This window comes from Peromyscus californicus, unplaced genomic scaffold, assembly GCF_007827085.1.
Source record: "Peromyscus californicus insignis strain IS unplaced genomic scaffold, ASM782708v3 Scaffold_11__1_contigs__length_118956290, whole genome shotgun sequence".
Taxonomy (NCBI): Eukaryota; Metazoa; Chordata; class Mammalia; order Rodentia; family Cricetidae; genus Peromyscus; species Peromyscus californicus.
The window spans coordinates 48,823,384-48,840,678 of record NW_026294402.1 but is presented as its reverse complement, the minus strand read 5'-3'; the positions used below and the strand labels follow the sequence as shown (position 1 = coordinate 48,840,678).

The window sequence follows — 17,295 nt, the reverse complement described above, 5'->3', positions numbered from 1 at the left end:
CTGACCATGTCTATGTGGAGGAGTGGGTCATGGTGAGGAGGAACCGAACAGTTTAAATGTATATTTTCTCAAGGTAACAAGGAGTCTGAAAATTACCTCCTAAGAAGCTGCATTTCCCCCCTTTTCTTTGTTTTTTCTCATTATGTAGCTCATGCTGGCCTTGAACTTGTGGCCTCTTCCTGTCTTAGCCTCCTGGGTGTTGGGAATACCTTTTTCTTCAAAAGTATCTATCAAACCTTGTTCACACATACATAATAAAGGTAAAACACGATTAGCACAAAGTGAAGTCTGTACATTTGTAAATTTATTTTAGGGGTGGGATGCCACAACATAGTACATGTGGAGGTCAGAGCATACTGTGCGGGAGTCAGTTCCGATAGGGTCAGAGATCACACTGGAGCCATCAGACTTGGGGCAAGCACCTTTACCTACTGAGCCATCTAGTGAATACACCAACAAAATGAGCTTTAGCCATTCACATACGAATGTATTTCTTCTCTGAAGTTTTGCCATCATAGTGCTCCAAAGTGTAGACAAGATACCTCACGCTAAAATATGTATTCAGGGACACTGAAGTGGCTCTGCTGGTAGAGGCATTCTCTGCTTAGTGACCTGAGTGTGCTCCTGGCTCCTAGAAAGTGGCAGGGGCCTCCACGTGTACACCATACACATGTGCATCTGCACTCACACACTGCAAATAATTCTTTTAAATTAGAGATATATCATCTACCTACGTATCTATTATTAGTTGGTCTGTCGGTCTGTCTATCTGTCTATCTATTTGTTTACATCTATCTTATTTTCAGAGATGAATGTGACTGGCCTGTATACTGACTTTAGTATTGAACTGGAGACTGCATTTGAAATGACTTGACGTGAAGTTCTAATTGGAGAGTTCCTAGAATAATGATATTGAAAAACCAAAATGGTGGTTCATTGTGATTTCTGGTTGGATGATACTGAGTATGGGGTGTTCTTACCCATCCCTAAGACATATCTGCATTCACAGTTGAAAGGTTACCTTGAGAAAAATTTTATTATGGACTTTTTTGTGTTTGATGCAGATCTAGACAAATCTTTTTTGCTTTTCTTTTGTTTTTGGTTGTTTTTGACAGAGTCTTTGTAGCCAGAACTGGTCTGAAACTCATTTATGTAGGAAAGCCTTGAACTTGTAATCCTTCTGCCTCTGCCTTATTAAGACTTGGATTACAGGTCTATTCCTTAAATACACAAGTTTTTTAAAAATCTTTTGAAATATTTTGGGGTTAGTTAGATGGCTAGGTGGTTAAGAACACTTGCTGATCTTCTAGAAAACTATGGTGAAGTACCCATATCAGGCAGCTTATAACCTCTTGTAACTATAGCTCTTGGGGATCTGTCATTGTTTTCTGACCTCCAAGGTCATCTGCACTCATGTGCGTATATACAAACTTGGACATATACACATACACATAACTAGCAAATATTTAAAGATATTTGGAAAGTTCAGTATATACTCATTTGTTTACTGAAGCTCACAAATAAATTTACAGAGGCTTTATGAAATTTTAGATGTTTCATATACAGTAACATCCCAAGTCAAATAATAACTCTTCTTGTTATTTAGACAGAACAGACTTAAGTGTTTAAATGGTTTTCCCATTCTTCCAAAGGTATTGGTGGATTGGAACTTGAATCTGGGTTTTAAGATCCCAAATCTTAGTCATTATATTATAGTTGGAAATAGATGGGAAATAAATAGGTGTTAGTGACTATAGAAAAGAATGACATATGAGGGTTTATGGTTCAACCTTATCAGAGGGTGAATTAAACTGAGTAAAGAGATGAAATCTATTGATCTCACATTTTGTGGTTCTCTGATTATGACTGTTTTTCTTTCCTTTTTATAAAGGTCATCTGAGTTCCTCTTCAATTTATCCAGTGTGCCTTGCACCATACTTAGTGGTTACAACTTGTTCGGACAATAAAGTACGCTTCTGGAAATGTTGTCTGGAAACTAACTCACTGGGCAGTACACGTGATGAGAAGGAAACCTATCACTGGAGGAGATGGCCCTTGATGAATGACGAAGGAGGAGATAATAGCAGTACTGTGAGCATTGTGGGAAGACCTGTTGCTGTTAGCTGCTCATACACAGGCCGTCTGGCAGTGGCTTACAAGCAGCCTGTCCACCACAATGGTTTTATTTCTAAAGAATTTTCTATGCATGTCTGTATATTTGAATGCGAGTCTACAGGAGGGTCAGAATGGGTTTTAGAACAGACGATCCATCTTGATGATTTGGTTAAGGTTGGGAGTGTACTTGATTCAAGGGTCAGTGTTGACAGTAATCTGTTTGTGTATAGCAAATCAGATGCATTTTTAAGTAAGGATAGATACCTTATTCCAAATATCAAGCATTTAGTCCATTTGGACTGGGTGTCAAAAGAAGATGGTTCTCACATTCTCACAGTGGGGGTTGGTGCTAATATCTTCATGTATGGAAGACTTTCAGGAATTGTTACTGACCAGACTACCAGTAAGGATGGAGTAGCTGTCATTACTTTACCACTAGGTGGTAGTATCAAACAAGGAGTTAGGTCAAGATGGGTTCTTCTCAGATCTATAGACTTGGTATCCTCTGTGGATGGTACACCTTCACTGCCTGTTTCTCTCTCTTGGGTAAGAGATGGAATATTGGTGGTGGGAATGGATTGTGAAATGCATGTATATGCACAATGGAAGCATTCTGTCAAATTTGGAGACATTGAAGCTGACAGTCCTGTTGAAGAGACAGCAGTACAAGATTATTCTGCCTTTAAATCCGCTATGTTGGCAAGAAAAAGTATTGTTGAAGGAGCAGCTATCACTGATGATGTTTTTTGTTCACCAACTGTAGTTCAAGATGGTGGCTTGTTTGAGGCTGCACATGCACTCTCCCCGACTCTCCCACAGTATCATCCAACTCAGCTGTTAGAATTGATGGACTTAGGGAAAGTTAGAAGAGCTAAAGCCATTCTCTCCCATTTAGTAAAGTGTATTGCTGGTGAAGTTGCAATAGTTAGGGATCCTGATGCTGGAGAAGGAACTAAGAGGCATCTGTCTCGGACCATTAGTGTGAGTGGCAGTACAGCAAAGGATACAGTTACCATCGGAAAGGATGGCACTCGAGATTATACTGAGATAGATTCGATTCCTCCGCTACCACTGCATGCGTTGCTGGCTGCAGATCAGGACGCGTCCTACAGGATTTCGGAAGAAAGTACAAAAAAGCCACAGAGCTCTGAGGTCCACATTGAAAGCCAACCAGAGGATCAGTACTCAGAGCTGTTCCAGGTCCAGGAGATAACAACAGATGACATCGATTTAGAGCCAGAAAAAAGAGAGAACAAATCAAAAGTCATAAACCTGTCACAGTATGGACCAGCTTATTTTGGCCAGGAACATGCTAGAGTACTTTCAAGTCATCTAATGCACTCAAGTCTACCAGGCCTTACCCGCTTGGAGCAGATGTTCCTTGTAGCATTGGCCGATACTGTGGCAACCACCAGTACTGAGCTTGATGAAAACAGGGATAAGTACTCAGGTAAATAGTCTCACCATAAATGTTAAATTTACTGTTAGTAAAAATATTGTGTTACGTGTAATGACTAATATGTTGAATTGTTTTTTTCTTTCAAGTCTTGTAGGGAAAAAAGGCCTATGGATAATTACTATAAATTATACTTGATTGTAAAAGAAAAGACAGTTGAGGCAGGCTGTCATTTGCATGTGTGACATATGGATTTGTGATGTCTGCATTCTCACTGAGTACTTAACACTCAAACACATTTGTCTTGGTATTTTAAAAAGATTGATTCCTAATGGTTTTGTTTTCTTTGAGTGATAGAAATGACCCTTTTTTGTTTTTGTTTTTTGTATCATGAAGCTTATAGGGACCTCATGGATCAACTTGCTTATTTTTCCATTTGAGGCATAGATAATTTTTGGAAAAGATTTATTTGATGAATGTTTTTCTTACATGTATGTATGTGCCCTGTATGCATGCCTAGTGCCTGTGTCACATCCCCTGAAACTGGAGTTACAGTTGATGGTGTGTTCTAGAAACTGAACCCAAGTCCTCTTCCATGAACCTTGCATGGTTAATATTGTTATCTGTTTTACTCTGAGGAAATAAGAAAGTAGGGTTGGGGATGGAGAGACGGCACAGCCATTAAGAGTGCTTACCACTCTTGCAGAAGACCCAGTTTGATTCCCAACACCCATACTGAACAGCTTAGAACTGTCTGATCCAGTTCTAGAGTAATCTGACTCCTCAGTCCTCCTTGTGCATTTTCACTTACGTGCACATACTCATACAGACACACAGACACAGACATAGGCACGTGTGTACGCGCGCGCACGCACACACACACACACACACACACACACACACACACACACACACAATTTTTAAAGGAATAAAGATAAATCTTTAAAAAAGGATATACTTGTCATAATGCATGAAAAACAGTTTAGACTTCTGATACAAAGCATTGGCTAGCAGTATACAAGTGATTCTGGTTGTAGTGGACAGTCATGAAGTAGACAAGGCAGGAATGGATATTTCTATTTCATGGAAATTGTATATCAGTCAAAGGATTCTAAGAGATTCTTCTGTTTGTTCTGGTGAGACATTTTGACTCTTCTGTCCTATCAATGTCTAGTTCATTGGCACATGCTCTCATGTATCAGTGTGCTCATTTCCACTTCCTGTTTGGGCCTCTTTCTTAGCCCATGGACAGTGGAGCATGCGCCTTTCTCAGGGCCTTTACATTTACCTTTCCTGTATGTAGAATGCTCTTCCAGATCTATGCACGGCTCTGTCCCTAACCTCAAATTCTGCTCAGATCTCATCCCATTGTAAAGTTCTTCCTTGGCTTCATTGTATGGAACAGAACACTTGATTCACACCCCATCTCTCAGTGCTATTTCATGTCCTCCATAGCATTGGTTTCCATGGATTATATATTAATTACTTTGCTTAGTGCCAGTTCTGCGGTGCCTAAGCGGTCTCATGTGTAGTAGATGTAAATGGGTGAATGCATGTAGGAAATAGAACTGGAACTAAAGCCTTGGCAGTGAGCTATTGTTTCCTTCTGAAAACACTCTGCCTTTGTGGACTCTGTCAGTTGCTGGCTTGAGTTCTGTCAGTGGTTTTGCATTGCAATTAAGATTCATTAACTCACCATGCTCTCATGTCTTTGTCAAGGTTTTACTAAGTAGTATCAAATTATGTAAGTAAATTTGTGGCATCAAGGTAAAGATTCAAGTTGCTCTTTTTAGCCCAACACTAGCCCAGAGAATAAAATTTCAAATCTTTGATAGTGTTTTAGTGTTGTTAAGTTTTTTAATTATTATAACATAGATTTCACTTTAGCTATACAATTTCTGTCAATAAAATCTCAGTTCATCCAAAAAAGTCTGCCTAGAGTTATGAACTTACTTACTTGCTGTCTTGGTGACTGTTGTATTGCTGTGAAGAGACACCATGACCAAGGCAGCTTATAGAAGGAAAAGTTCTTTGGGGCTTCCAGTTCTGGAGAGTGAGCCCATGGCAGAGAGACAAGCAGGAAGGCATGGCACTGAGCCTTAGAACCTTCCCCCAGTGACACACCTCCAATAGGGACAGACCCCTAGTCCTTCCCAAATGGTTTCACCAGCCGGGACCAAGCATTCAAATACGTAGGTCTTTGGAGGCCATTCTCATTCAATACATCATACTTACTTAGTTAATACACATTGTACTGGATTCCAATGTTTCATTTATTATGAGTAAGTATAGGTAATATAGTTATTTGTACTAATAGGTAACTTTATTTTTCCAAATCATTTTTCACTTAAGAGTTTTAATATTCATGTTTTATAAAGATACGTGTTTTGTAAAGACACTAAATTGTTTACAAAGGAGGACATTAAAAGTATATATTTTGTGCTGATTATTACAAAGTTTAATGATCAGTTCATACCATTTGAATCTGTTTGTGGCTGTTTAATCCTGTTGAATCCCTTCTTAATGTATTTTCTCTTTAAAATTACAGGAAGAGATACCTTAGATGAGTGTGGCTTGAGATACTTGTTAGCAATGCGCTTGCACACATGCCTGTTAACGTCACTGCCTCCCTTATACCGAGTCCAGCTCCTTCACCAAGGTATTCTACTTCCTGTTTGGATCTTTGCCCCACTTTGATTTAATGCTGTAGTGGTGGGCGTGGTTGTGTTTGTGTCTAAGCAGCAGGTGGATCATGTGTCGGTAGCCTGAGCTCTTCATGTCGCATGGTACCTACTTACCATTTCCTGTGTGTGTGCCCTTCAGCTCTGTCCGGCTCTGTGATCTTTGTTCATACAGCAGTGCTAAAGTTGTAGTAGGAGATGTAGACCTGAGGTTGCAATAACTCAGTGTCTCTATGGGATAGCTCTGAGTTTGTCTGATGCCTTCTCTTTAAAAATCATTTTAATCTTTGTGTTGTTATGTCTCTACCTCCCCCCCCCCTCCAACCTTCCTTCCTTTTCATAGGATCTCTGTGTGGCACAGGCTGGCCTTGAGCTCTTGGTGATCCTTCTGCTTGGTCTTCCAGGTGATGAGGTTAAAAGGCATGTCCCCACAAGGCCACACTTTATTAATTTTTTATTTAGTCATATATTCTTTGTAGCTATCAAGGAAAGTTAATGTTTCAGGAAGAGTTCTCATAATGACCCAGTACATTTGCTTAGGTCCAACATATTGCCACACCCCTGGTTTGAGACATATTTGTATCATTCTCTCACTTTATCACTAATAGAAACTAGAATTTTAGAGTGACTTCCCTAAACATTTAGACTCCCAGTCCGGGTCTCTCTCTCTCTCTCTTTTTTTTTTTTTTTTTTTTTTTTTTTTTTTTTTTTTTTCAAGACAGGGTTTCTCTGTATAGTTTTGTGCCTTTCCTGGAACTCACGCTGTAACCCAGGCTGTCTTCGAAGAGATCCACCTGCCTCTGCCTCCCCAGTGCTGGGATTTAAGGCATGTGCCACCACTGCCCGGCCGGGTCGCATTTCTTTAGACAGTATTCCTTTTGGAACCCCAGACCCCATATGGGGTTTGGATGTGGTTGTTAGAATCCCAGGCTTGCTGGACTGTTGTCCTTACTCCTTTACTTTCTAAAATAGTCTTTGAAAACTAGAGCTGCTTTATATTTATGTTTAATTTTTTTTTTTTAAAGATTTATTTATTATGTATACAGCATGTGTGCCTGCAGGTCAGAAGAGGGCACCAGATCTCGTTACAGATGGTTGTGAGCCACCATGTGGTTGCTGGGAATTGAACTCAGGACCTCTGGAAGAGCAGTCAGTGCTCTTAACCTCTGAGCCATCTCTCCAGCCCCCTTATGTTTAATTTTGAGTGTCTTTATTTAAATTTTATTTTGTGTGTGAGTGTTTTGCCTACCTGCTTGTCTGTGCACACTTGTAAGAGCAGCTAGTGTTCTTAGCCGATGATCTATTGCTCTAGCTGCACAAGCTTTATTTTTATTTTTATTTTTTTGTTTTGGAGGCAGAGTCTTGCTCCATACCATGCTCACGTGGACCTAGAGTTTGTGACAGTTCTTGTTCCACCTCCTAAGCGCTGGGGTTACAGGCATGCAATCATGCTTGGCCAGAACCCGGATTCTGCCATGCCTTGAAAAATATGCTTCATCTGTTCAACCCTTATTTTCAAGGCATTTAGATTTTTCTAGTTTTTAAAATTTGAATGATCATTGTAATGTATTATCTTACAGTGTTATATATAAATACCTATATTTAATATTGTTTTTCTTTATATTTTATCTATGTATTACTCTGATTATTTCTTCATGTTATTTTATTAATTAAATGTTTTTTGAACAGGTATATATTTCTTGTTAGTTTCCTGACAGTTGAGTTCCTGAGTCACAGGGTGACTTGACTCTTCAACTCTTTAACTCTTCCTTAGTGTTAGTGAAATGTCCTTCAGAAAGAATATTCATTTCCATTATCAGTAGTGTTTGGTTCAAAACTCAGCCTGTTTCCACCATCTGATCCCCTCCTCTCCCTTCCCCTGCTTTCCCCTCCCCTGTCCTCCCCTCCCCTCCCCTCTGGTAGGTCTTTTAGTCCTTCCTTTCTTCCCTTCTAATTAGAGGGATAAGCCTCATGGCTATTGTGTATTCCTTACATTAAATGCAACTGGAGGTATGTTTAGAGCTTGCTTTTTTTTTTTTTTTTTTTTTTTTTTTCCGAGACAGGGTTTCTCTGTGTACTTTTGATGTCTGTCTGGATCTCACTCTGTAGAACTCACAGAGATCCACCTGGCTCTGTGGTGCTGCCCCCCCCCCCCCCCCCCCCCCCGCCCCCCAGTGCTGGGATTAAAAGTGCGCGCTGCCACCACTCAGCCTAGAGCTTGCTTTAAGTGACCTTTAACTCTGATTAGAGTAAAGGACAGAGCAGGTTTTAAAATTCAATGCCATCCTAAGGTAAATGGCAGTTGTAGGCCAAACTTCCAACCTGACTAATGTTTTCTCTTTGTAAGTTTGGTATGTGTACATGTGAGTAGCTGGTACTCAAATATCTTTATTTTTCATTGATTCAGTTTCAGTGTTAATCTTTTGTTTCAAGTTCTCATGTAGCCAAGGATGGGCTCAAACTGAAGATGATCTTGAACTTCTGATTTTCCTGCCTCCACCTCCTGAGTACTGGGATTATATGCACTTGATATTATGCCATATCATCTCCTAATATCTTTATTTTATTTTTATATTAAAAATGGAATTTTATGTGGAATAAAAGTTAGAGATTTGGATATAATGTGTCCTGTCACTGATCTTGAATTCAGAAGCTTATAGTATAAAGTCCTGAATGATGGCAGAGTTCTTTTATTCTGCTTTTCTGCTTGAAAATGCTTTTTAGAACCAAGAAATATATAACTAAGCAAAATATTGTTTTGTTGTTATAGATATAGTTCATAAGGTTATTGTTTCATGTTTCCAATTTAGGTGTGTCTACGTGCCATTTTGCCTGGGCTTTTCATTCTGAAGCAGAGGAAGAACTGATCAATATGATTCCAGCAATTCAAAGAGGGGACCCTCAGTGGTCTGAATTAAGAGCCATGGGAATAGGCTGGTGGGTGAGGAATGTTAACACACTTCGAAGATGCATTGAAAAGGTAACTTTCCTTCATTGGATTTTCAAAGACTATATCGTTTCCCCATCTTTCTCCTCCCCCTTCACTCTTAAATCCGTGGTCCCTATTTTTTTAAATTGTTGTTACACACACACACAACATGCACACGCTACTTTACCCTCTTCTCTCTTCCATATTTATCTTCGTCCCCAATTAAAGCCCCTGTCCCTGTTTTTTTTCCCCCCTTCAAAACACTTAAACATTTCTATTCCCTCTTTACTGCTTGTCCACCCCCATGGAGAGAGAGAGAGAGAGAGAGAGAGAGAGAGAGAGAATATGTTATGTAGCTCAGTCTGTCTTCCTGCTTCTACTAACAAACATCAATTCTGTTTTTAAACTTCCAGAAAACCTATTCTAGAGAACTAGTTTTTACCTTTTGAGATATTTTTTAGAACAATTTAAAAAAATATATGTTTATTTATTATGTGTGTTTGCATGTGTATGTGTGTGGGTGCACATGTGCATGTGGAGTTTCAAACCTGACCTTTATAAAATTCTATGCAGAATGCTGTACATTTTTTTGCTATGTGTAGTATTTGTTTGTTTTGAGACAGGGTCCTACTGTGTTTGTATCTCTGGCTGTTCTGGAACTCACTATATAGACCAATCTGACTTTGAACTCAGAGATCTGCCTGCCTCCGCCTCCTGAGTGCTGGGATTAAAGGCGTGCACCAGCCACTATATGTCCAGCTAATGGAATAGAAGGCTTTTTTAGACATTACTGTTTGACATGTATCTTATTTGAAAACAAACAAAACTCCAGGGCATGCTCCTTGCAACCCCAGTACTTTTGAAGTTCAGGGCAGGGTCAGGAGTTGGAAGGCAGCTCAAGTTACAGAGCATCCAGGCTAGTTTAGACTTCCTGGTAAGGTCCTATTTCAAAAAACATAAGCTAGGCATAGAGGTGAATGCTTATAATGCTAACACTAAGGAGGCTAAGGCAGGAGGGTTGCCCTAATTTGAGGCCATCCTGGGCTACATAGTGAGTTCAAGGCTATCTTGGAATACAGAGTAGAACCCCCAAACAACAACAATCAAACTCAGATTGTCAGTCTTGAAACATGCTCTTTTATCCATAGAGCTGCACATTAAGAAATGTAATGTGTTGAATTTCCAAAAGATGATCACATCTATTGAATTTCCTGTTGTTGTTACTGTATTTACATTAGTTTATTGCTATGTAGGTTTTCCTTTCCTCACCTTAGTGTGTGAATTTAGGCGGTTTACTTACAAGCTCTTTGCTCAGTTACCTCCTACCCTAGTAGGACTTCATAGTGAGTAGTATTCATTAAGATTAGTGAAAGGTGCTCAGCCTGGTGCCAGGTATATGGTAAACACTGAATAAATACTAGCGGCTGTGCTGTTTTTATTAGGATTACTGGCATACAAATGCTTTGCTCTAGGAGGGTGCCATCATAAGCTCCTGGGTGCACATACTCTCATTTCCTTAGTTTGTGAGCTAAGGAGGTAACAGTGAAGCATGAATTGTTGGATTGATTAATTGTAGTTCTTTTTGTCAAGTAGTTACATGTTACCTTCCTTACTCTTAGGTTGCCAAAGCTTCTTTTCAAAGGAACAATGATGCCTTAGATGCTGCTTTATTCTACCTGTCAATGAAGAAGAAAGCAGTAGTGTGGGGTCTGTTCAGGTAATGTGCCTCTGCACTTCCTATGAGTTCATGAAAGGAGATTGTGTTTGGGGTCTGAACTCTAATGCTTTTGAAAAGAATTCACTGCAGGAGCTCTGCCAAGTCAGCTGACTTCTTTATGTCTTGGTTCTTTTATTTACAGTGAATGAGCAAAATATCTTTTATTTTAGTTTAAAAGATGAGATTGTTTTTTTTTTTTGTTTTCAAGACACAGTTTCTCTGTGTAGCCTTTGCTGTCCTGGAACTCACTTTGTAGATCCACCTGCCTCTGCCTCCCAAGTGCTGGGAGTAAAGGCGTGCACCACCACTGCCCAGCTAAAAGATAGGATCTTATAAAAATGTTGATAAAAGCACATTGGAAAATAAAAGATAGTCTTGCTTCCTGTGTGAGTACATGAGGCATATCAGCTTTCCTTATTTAGTTTTGCTTCTTGTGTGAGTACACAGGGTACATCAGCATCCCTTATTAGAAGAAATGCTAATAAGCAACATCTGTAACTGGATGGTTTTTTAAGATTTCTTTATTTTATATCATGTATATGGGTGTTTTGCCTGCCTGTATTGCCTACATGTGTGTATGTGTACTGTGTACATGCCGTGGCTGCTGAGATCAATGAGGACATTGCATCCCCTGAAATTAGAGTTACTGATTACAGTTGTGAGCCACCACCTGGGTGCTAGGAACCAAACCTGGGTCCTCTGCAAGAGCAGCCAGTGCTCTTGACACTGAGCTTCCTTTGTAGCCCCTCTGCTGGTCTTCTTTAAGTTGACTGTTAGAATTTTTTTTCTTTTCTCTGTCTTCATACAATTTATAAATAATTAAAATATTTTAAGTGTGATATAGTCACTAGTGTTTGTGTTCTCATTCCCAGGTCACAACATGATGAAAAAATGACAACATTTTTCAGCCACAACTTTAATGAAGATAGATGGCGGAAAGCTGCTTTGAAAAATGCTTTTTCTTTACTTGGAAAACAGCGCTTTGAACAATCAGCTGCCTTTTTCTTGTTGGCTGGTTCATTGAAAGATGCCATAGAGGTATGAATAAGCGAGTTAGCAATCATGCAGTGAGGCCTTAGAGCAGGTTGTAATTTTTGTTAGACGTTTGTAAGAGCTACAGAGCTTGCCAAAGTCAGACAGTGTAAGGGGAATTACAGCTTCAGGTGTGGCATGTTACATATTAAGATAAAATGTAAAACTTACAGAAAAGGTCAAGAGTGGTTTGTGAATGTCTTTTTACCATCCATCTTGTGATTCTGAGCCATTTAAATATGTGCATCGGATATGACCTCCTTATCTTGTGCAAAAAAGCTGGTATTTAAGTACTTGGGACTAACGTTGCAGTTTGTGCTATTCTGCATTGTACTTGCCTGAAGTATTGTCAGTATATGTGAGGAGGTGAAACATTGCATCTTTTGTTACATAATCCTGGCAGGTGATTTTAAATTTTTCAATATTTCTGCTTCCTGATCACTCTTCCTTTTAGGTTAGTTATTAACTTTATGAATTACCTAGACTCATACAGAAGTAAAAATAGAGCTGAAAATAATCCTAGTATTTGGGAGCAGAGGCAGGAAGATCAATGCAAATTTCAAGCCATCCTGGGCTATGGAGAGACTCTGTCTCTAAAAAACCCCAAATATATGATATATTATATTTTATATTATATTATATTAATTATATTATATATATTATCCTATAATATATTCTCTCTATTATATTATATATTGTATTATATTAATTACATGTTACATGTAATATAATATAGAGGTTATATAGTCCTTGAGTCTGGTTAATTTTGTTATATGATTTTTTTCTTTTAATTTACAACTTTTAAAAATAATAAAATTTTAAAACAGCAACAATTAAAAAAAATCCCCAAAAACATGATAGAAGAAATAGAAAACTTCTAACAAAGTGAATCTATTACAAATTTTAAAAAGCATTTTTATGCTTCAGCATATTTGTAACATTTTCATAGTTGTAAATGCCTATAATTCTGAGATGACAAGGTTAGCTTAGAAGATACTCAGAGAAGAGATGCTGACGACGCTGTTACTGTTGGCTCAGGTCAGTAATAGGACAAGGATCAGTTTTTCCTTAGTAAACAGAAGGTTCTTCTAAAACAGTACACATTTATGTAAAAATATGTTTGGAAATTAAGAGGAACTGAGGTATATATCAAAACATTTTAACTAGTGTTTGATTTAACAATGAATGCTTTTTCCGTTGACCTAAGACTGAGATCACACTGACACACTTTGTCTTGTGCTCATCTTGTGCACCATCATTCTAGTCTGGAGGTGCCTGGGTTGTGACTGCTCACCTGTCTGCCTGCTTTGAAACTCTTCTACCCAGCAGCCATCTAGCTCCATCTCACAGTCTCAGCCTTAGGGCCCCTCCATACCAGGGGAACAAATAGACAATTTTCAGGGGACCAGTGGGATAATGTATGTCTAGATAAGTTGTCACTAGAGAAATGTTTCTTAATATTTAAATTTCAGGTGTGTCTTGAAAAAATGGAAGATATTCAGCTAGCCATGGTTATTGCCCGTTTATTTGAATCTGAATTTGAGACTTCATCCACTTATATATCCATCTTGAATCAGAAAATTTTGGGTTGTCAAAAGGATGGCTCAGGATTCAATTGCAAGAGACTGCATGCTGACCCTTTTCTGCGTAGTCTTGCCTATTGGGTAATGAAAGATTACACCCGAGCCTTGGATACATTACTGGAACAGACGCCAAAGGAAGATGATGAGCAACAAGGTAGATTTTGTGGGTTTCCCAGTATCTTTTAAAGAGTCAGACAAATTTTAGAGGGGAGAGGCCCATTCACTCTGTCCCTGGCTGAAGATCTTTTGAAAATTAATGGCTTCTAGGGGAAGGAGAGTTCTTTTTCTTTGAGGGTGTGACCCCTGGCAGGCCAGCTGTGCTCCAGGGGATAGTCCCATGCCCATATGTACTTGGGCAGCACTGATTAGACTCTGTGGGTTGTTTAAGAAAAATAAAAAGAGGACATGCAGTTAGGAGAGAGTAGAGAGTGGGCTGGAGTGGGAAGTGAATATGGTCAAAATACATTGTATGCATGTGTGAAATTCTCAGTAGAATATTATTTCCCTATGTTTGAAAAGATGATTACCATATTTATTTTTCTTTTTTCCTGAACATTTTTTTTTGGAGGTGTGGTTTTGTTACCTCATAACCTTGTATTTTAGGGTAGCCTGGAACTCACTGTGTTGCCCAGGCTATCCTTGCATTTACAGCCCTCCTCCCATAGCCTTCTGATGTTGGGCTTGCAGATGTCCACTACCAAGCCCCGGATTTGAGAAGCCATACGATGAAAAATTGTAACTTCATATTTGTAATAAGTCTGCATTTCACCATAATTTGAGTAGTACTAAGCTGATCACACATATTCTAGTTCTCACAGTTTTTTTTTTGCTGTTATTTCATATTAAATCTTTTTTATTATTTATTTATTTATTTATTTATTATTATTTATTTATTTATTTATTTATTTATTTATTTATTTATTTATTTTGGTTTTTCGAGACAGGGTTTCTCTGTGTAGCTTTGCGCCTTTCCTGGAACTCACTTGGTAGCCCAGGCTGGCCTCGAACTCACAGAGATCCGCCTGCCTCTGCCTCCCAAGTGCTGGGATTAAAGGCGTGCGCCACCACCGCCCGGCTTAAATCTTTTTTTAAAAATTGCCTTAAAGTTTCAAGTTTTTTTTCAAAGAAGTGGGCAGGGAGGAGAGGACAGTGGTGGTTTTTTCTTTTTCTTTTCCTTTTTTTTTTTGCCTGCATGTCTATATGTGCATCACATGCTTGACTGGTATCCTAAGATGTGAGAAGAAGGAGTTGAATCCTCTGGAATTGCAGACAGTTGTGAACTACCTACCATGTGGATGTTGGGAATTGAACCTGGGTCCCCTGGAAGAGCACCCTAGCTGGCCTGTGAGCTTCCAGGGTTTCTCAGATCTCTCCATCTCCCCACTCTTTAGCATTATACAAAGGTGACCAATTAGTCTTTTTATTTTCTTTTACTTGAAACTCCCAAGTTTTTAATGTTTGTGTTCAGTCATTAGCAGTTTGTTTTTATGGATGCTCAGATTGTCCCATCTTTAATCATTGGAGATCTTGACAAGATTTTGACTTCTTTTGGTATTATTTTTGGATAATTCCCTTGCTTTCTGATATGGCAAAATGATTCAGGCTCATCTTGTGTATTTTCTGGCTCAGACCTCCAAATGATCATTCTTCCAAAGAATTCTGCTTCAGTGAGTGGGGATAGTGTTAGGGGCTGCAGTCTAGTCCTCATTGCTCTAGGCCATTAGAATGAATTCATATAGGACTTCTTTCTTCCCTAAGAGTGCAAGGGATCATATTTTCCTTCTAATTCATGTATAAGTGAAGTTCCTCTTAGGTTTTGTATGTGTGTATTACAGTGAAAGGCTTGAATTTTCATTGTATTAACATAGCTATTTGCTATTCTATATGCATGGAATAGTTTCATAATACAAATATATGTTCCACAGCAGCATGGTGACTGAGAAAACCTAAACCTTTTCATATTATTATTGTTAGGGTATAGCTTACTAAAGATGTACAGCCAGATCCTTATTTGAAAGTCACTTTGTAATTTATCTCTATGTGTCTATGCTACCAACTTGAGAGTCATTTCATTTCTTTGTTTTTTCTATTGTATTTGTGTGTGTGTGTGTGTGTGTGTGTGTGTGTGTGTGTGTGTGTGTGTGTACTTTACAAGGTATTTTCCGAGAACTGAGGCTTCTTTCCCCATTCCTCTTTTTTTTTTTTTTAAGCGGAAACCAGTTGTTGGTGTTTCACTTGCTTTCACTTTCTTAGGTCAGAGTTACCGTGTGTACCTCTTGCACCTTCTTTGACATCATGTGCTTTGGATGTCAGTCTAGCATTTGTTTCAATTACGTAGATTTAATGATGGCATGAATGAATGCTGGGTTAATATTTATAATAATATTAATTGCCCTTAATTTGGGGGTAATACTAATTTATTTTATTATTTTTCAATAGATATTCAAATTAACACAGCAATTTATGATTTTTATCTGTTTATTTTCTGCAGTTATCATCAAATCTTGTAACCCTGTGGTATTCAGTTTTTACAACTACCTTCGAACACATCCTTTACTTATTCGAAGAAATCTTGCTTCCCCTGAAGGAACTTTGGCAACTTTAGGTCTCAAAACTGAGAAAAACATTGCCGACAAAATTAACCTCATAGAAAGAAAATTATTTTTTACCACAGCTAATGCTCATTTTAAAGTTGGATGCCCTGTTTTAGCCCTTGAAGTACTTTCTAAAATTCCTAAGGTAACTAAAATATCTTCCTTAACTGCAAAAAAAGATGAGCTTGACTTGCTTTCTGAGAGGATGGAGAATGGGCCATCAGAGTCTGAAGCACCGAGGGACGTTAATGGCCGTTCTGGCGCTGCCTGGTCAGCAGTGACTTCCTCCCAGTCTGACTGGGGCTGGCCAGTCGTCACAGTCGAGGAGGAGCCTCTGAAGCTCGACTGGGGCGAAGAAGAGCATGACAGTGCCTTAGAAGAGGACGACATGGGCGGCTTAGTGATGAAGAGCACAGATGCCAAGAGGGATGGGCAGGACCACAAGGCGTCACTGAGCCCGCAGGGCGAAGATTGTGCTGGAGGGGATGCTGAGGTTGACGTGATTGCTGAACAACTGAAGTTCCGAGCTTGTTTGAAGATCCTTATGACTGAATTAAGAACTTTGGCTACAGGTTATGAAGTAGATGGAGGAAAGCTCAGATTTCAGCTCTACAATTGGCTTGAAAAGGAAATTGCTGCCTTGCATGAGATATGCAATCATGAGTCAGTTATTAAAGAGTATTCCAGCAAAACATACTCGAAAGTGGAGAGTGAGCTTCTGGACCAGGAAGCCATGGTGGACAAGCCAGACATTGGTTCCTATGAGCGCCACCAGATAGACAGAAGAAGACTGCAGGCCAAACGGGAGCATGCGGAGAGACGGAAGCTGTGGCTGCAGAAAAACCAGGACCTCCTAAGAGTGTTTCTCAGTTACTGTAGCCTTCACGGGGCCCAGGGTGGCGGTCTGGCCTCAGTGAGAATGGAACTCAAATTTTTGCTGCAAGAGTCGCAGCAGGTATGACATCCCTTGTTGTGATCTCAGCAGCTCTCCAGTTAAAGCTGTGAACTTGGGTGTTCATCTCCTGTCGTCCTAGAAGGCACATGTTTGTGTACAGTGTCGCTTTTCTTAGGTGAAGCCTTCAGTAACTAGAAGTTGGTCTAATTTACTTCTCTGTTGCTGGGATCAATACTGATCAAACCAACTTGGGGAGGACAGGGTTTATTTGGTTGTACAGGTTTTAGTCATTATCAAGAGAAGCCAGGGCAGGAACTCGAGTGGGGACTGAAGTGGAAACATGGAGGAGTGCT

At 39.3% G+C, this 17,295-nt stretch overlaps 1 protein-coding gene across 4 annotated transcripts in view; it reads left to right on the top strand.

Moving 5' to 3' along the window:
• The window catches only part of Dmxl2 (Dmx like 2), a 129,457-nt gene that overhangs the window by 78,164 nt on the left and 33,998 nt on the right, over positions 1-17,295 (top strand). For all 4 annotated transcript variants that reach the window (XM_052760576.1, XM_052760596.1, XM_052760568.1 and 1 more), the window contains exons 18-24: positions 1,892-3,565; positions 6,060-6,170; positions 9,003-9,172; positions 10,741-10,838; positions 11,711-11,876; positions 13,343-13,607; positions 15,945-17,002. In XM_052760576.1, the coding sequence (XP_052616536.1) occupies positions 1,892-3,565; positions 6,060-6,170; positions 9,003-9,172; positions 10,741-10,838; positions 11,711-11,876; positions 13,343-13,607; positions 15,945-17,002 (3,542 nt within the window). The remainder of the gene's footprint in view (positions 1-1,891; positions 3,566-6,059; positions 6,171-9,002; positions 9,173-10,740; positions 10,839-11,710; positions 11,877-13,342; positions 13,608-15,944; positions 17,003-17,295) is intronic.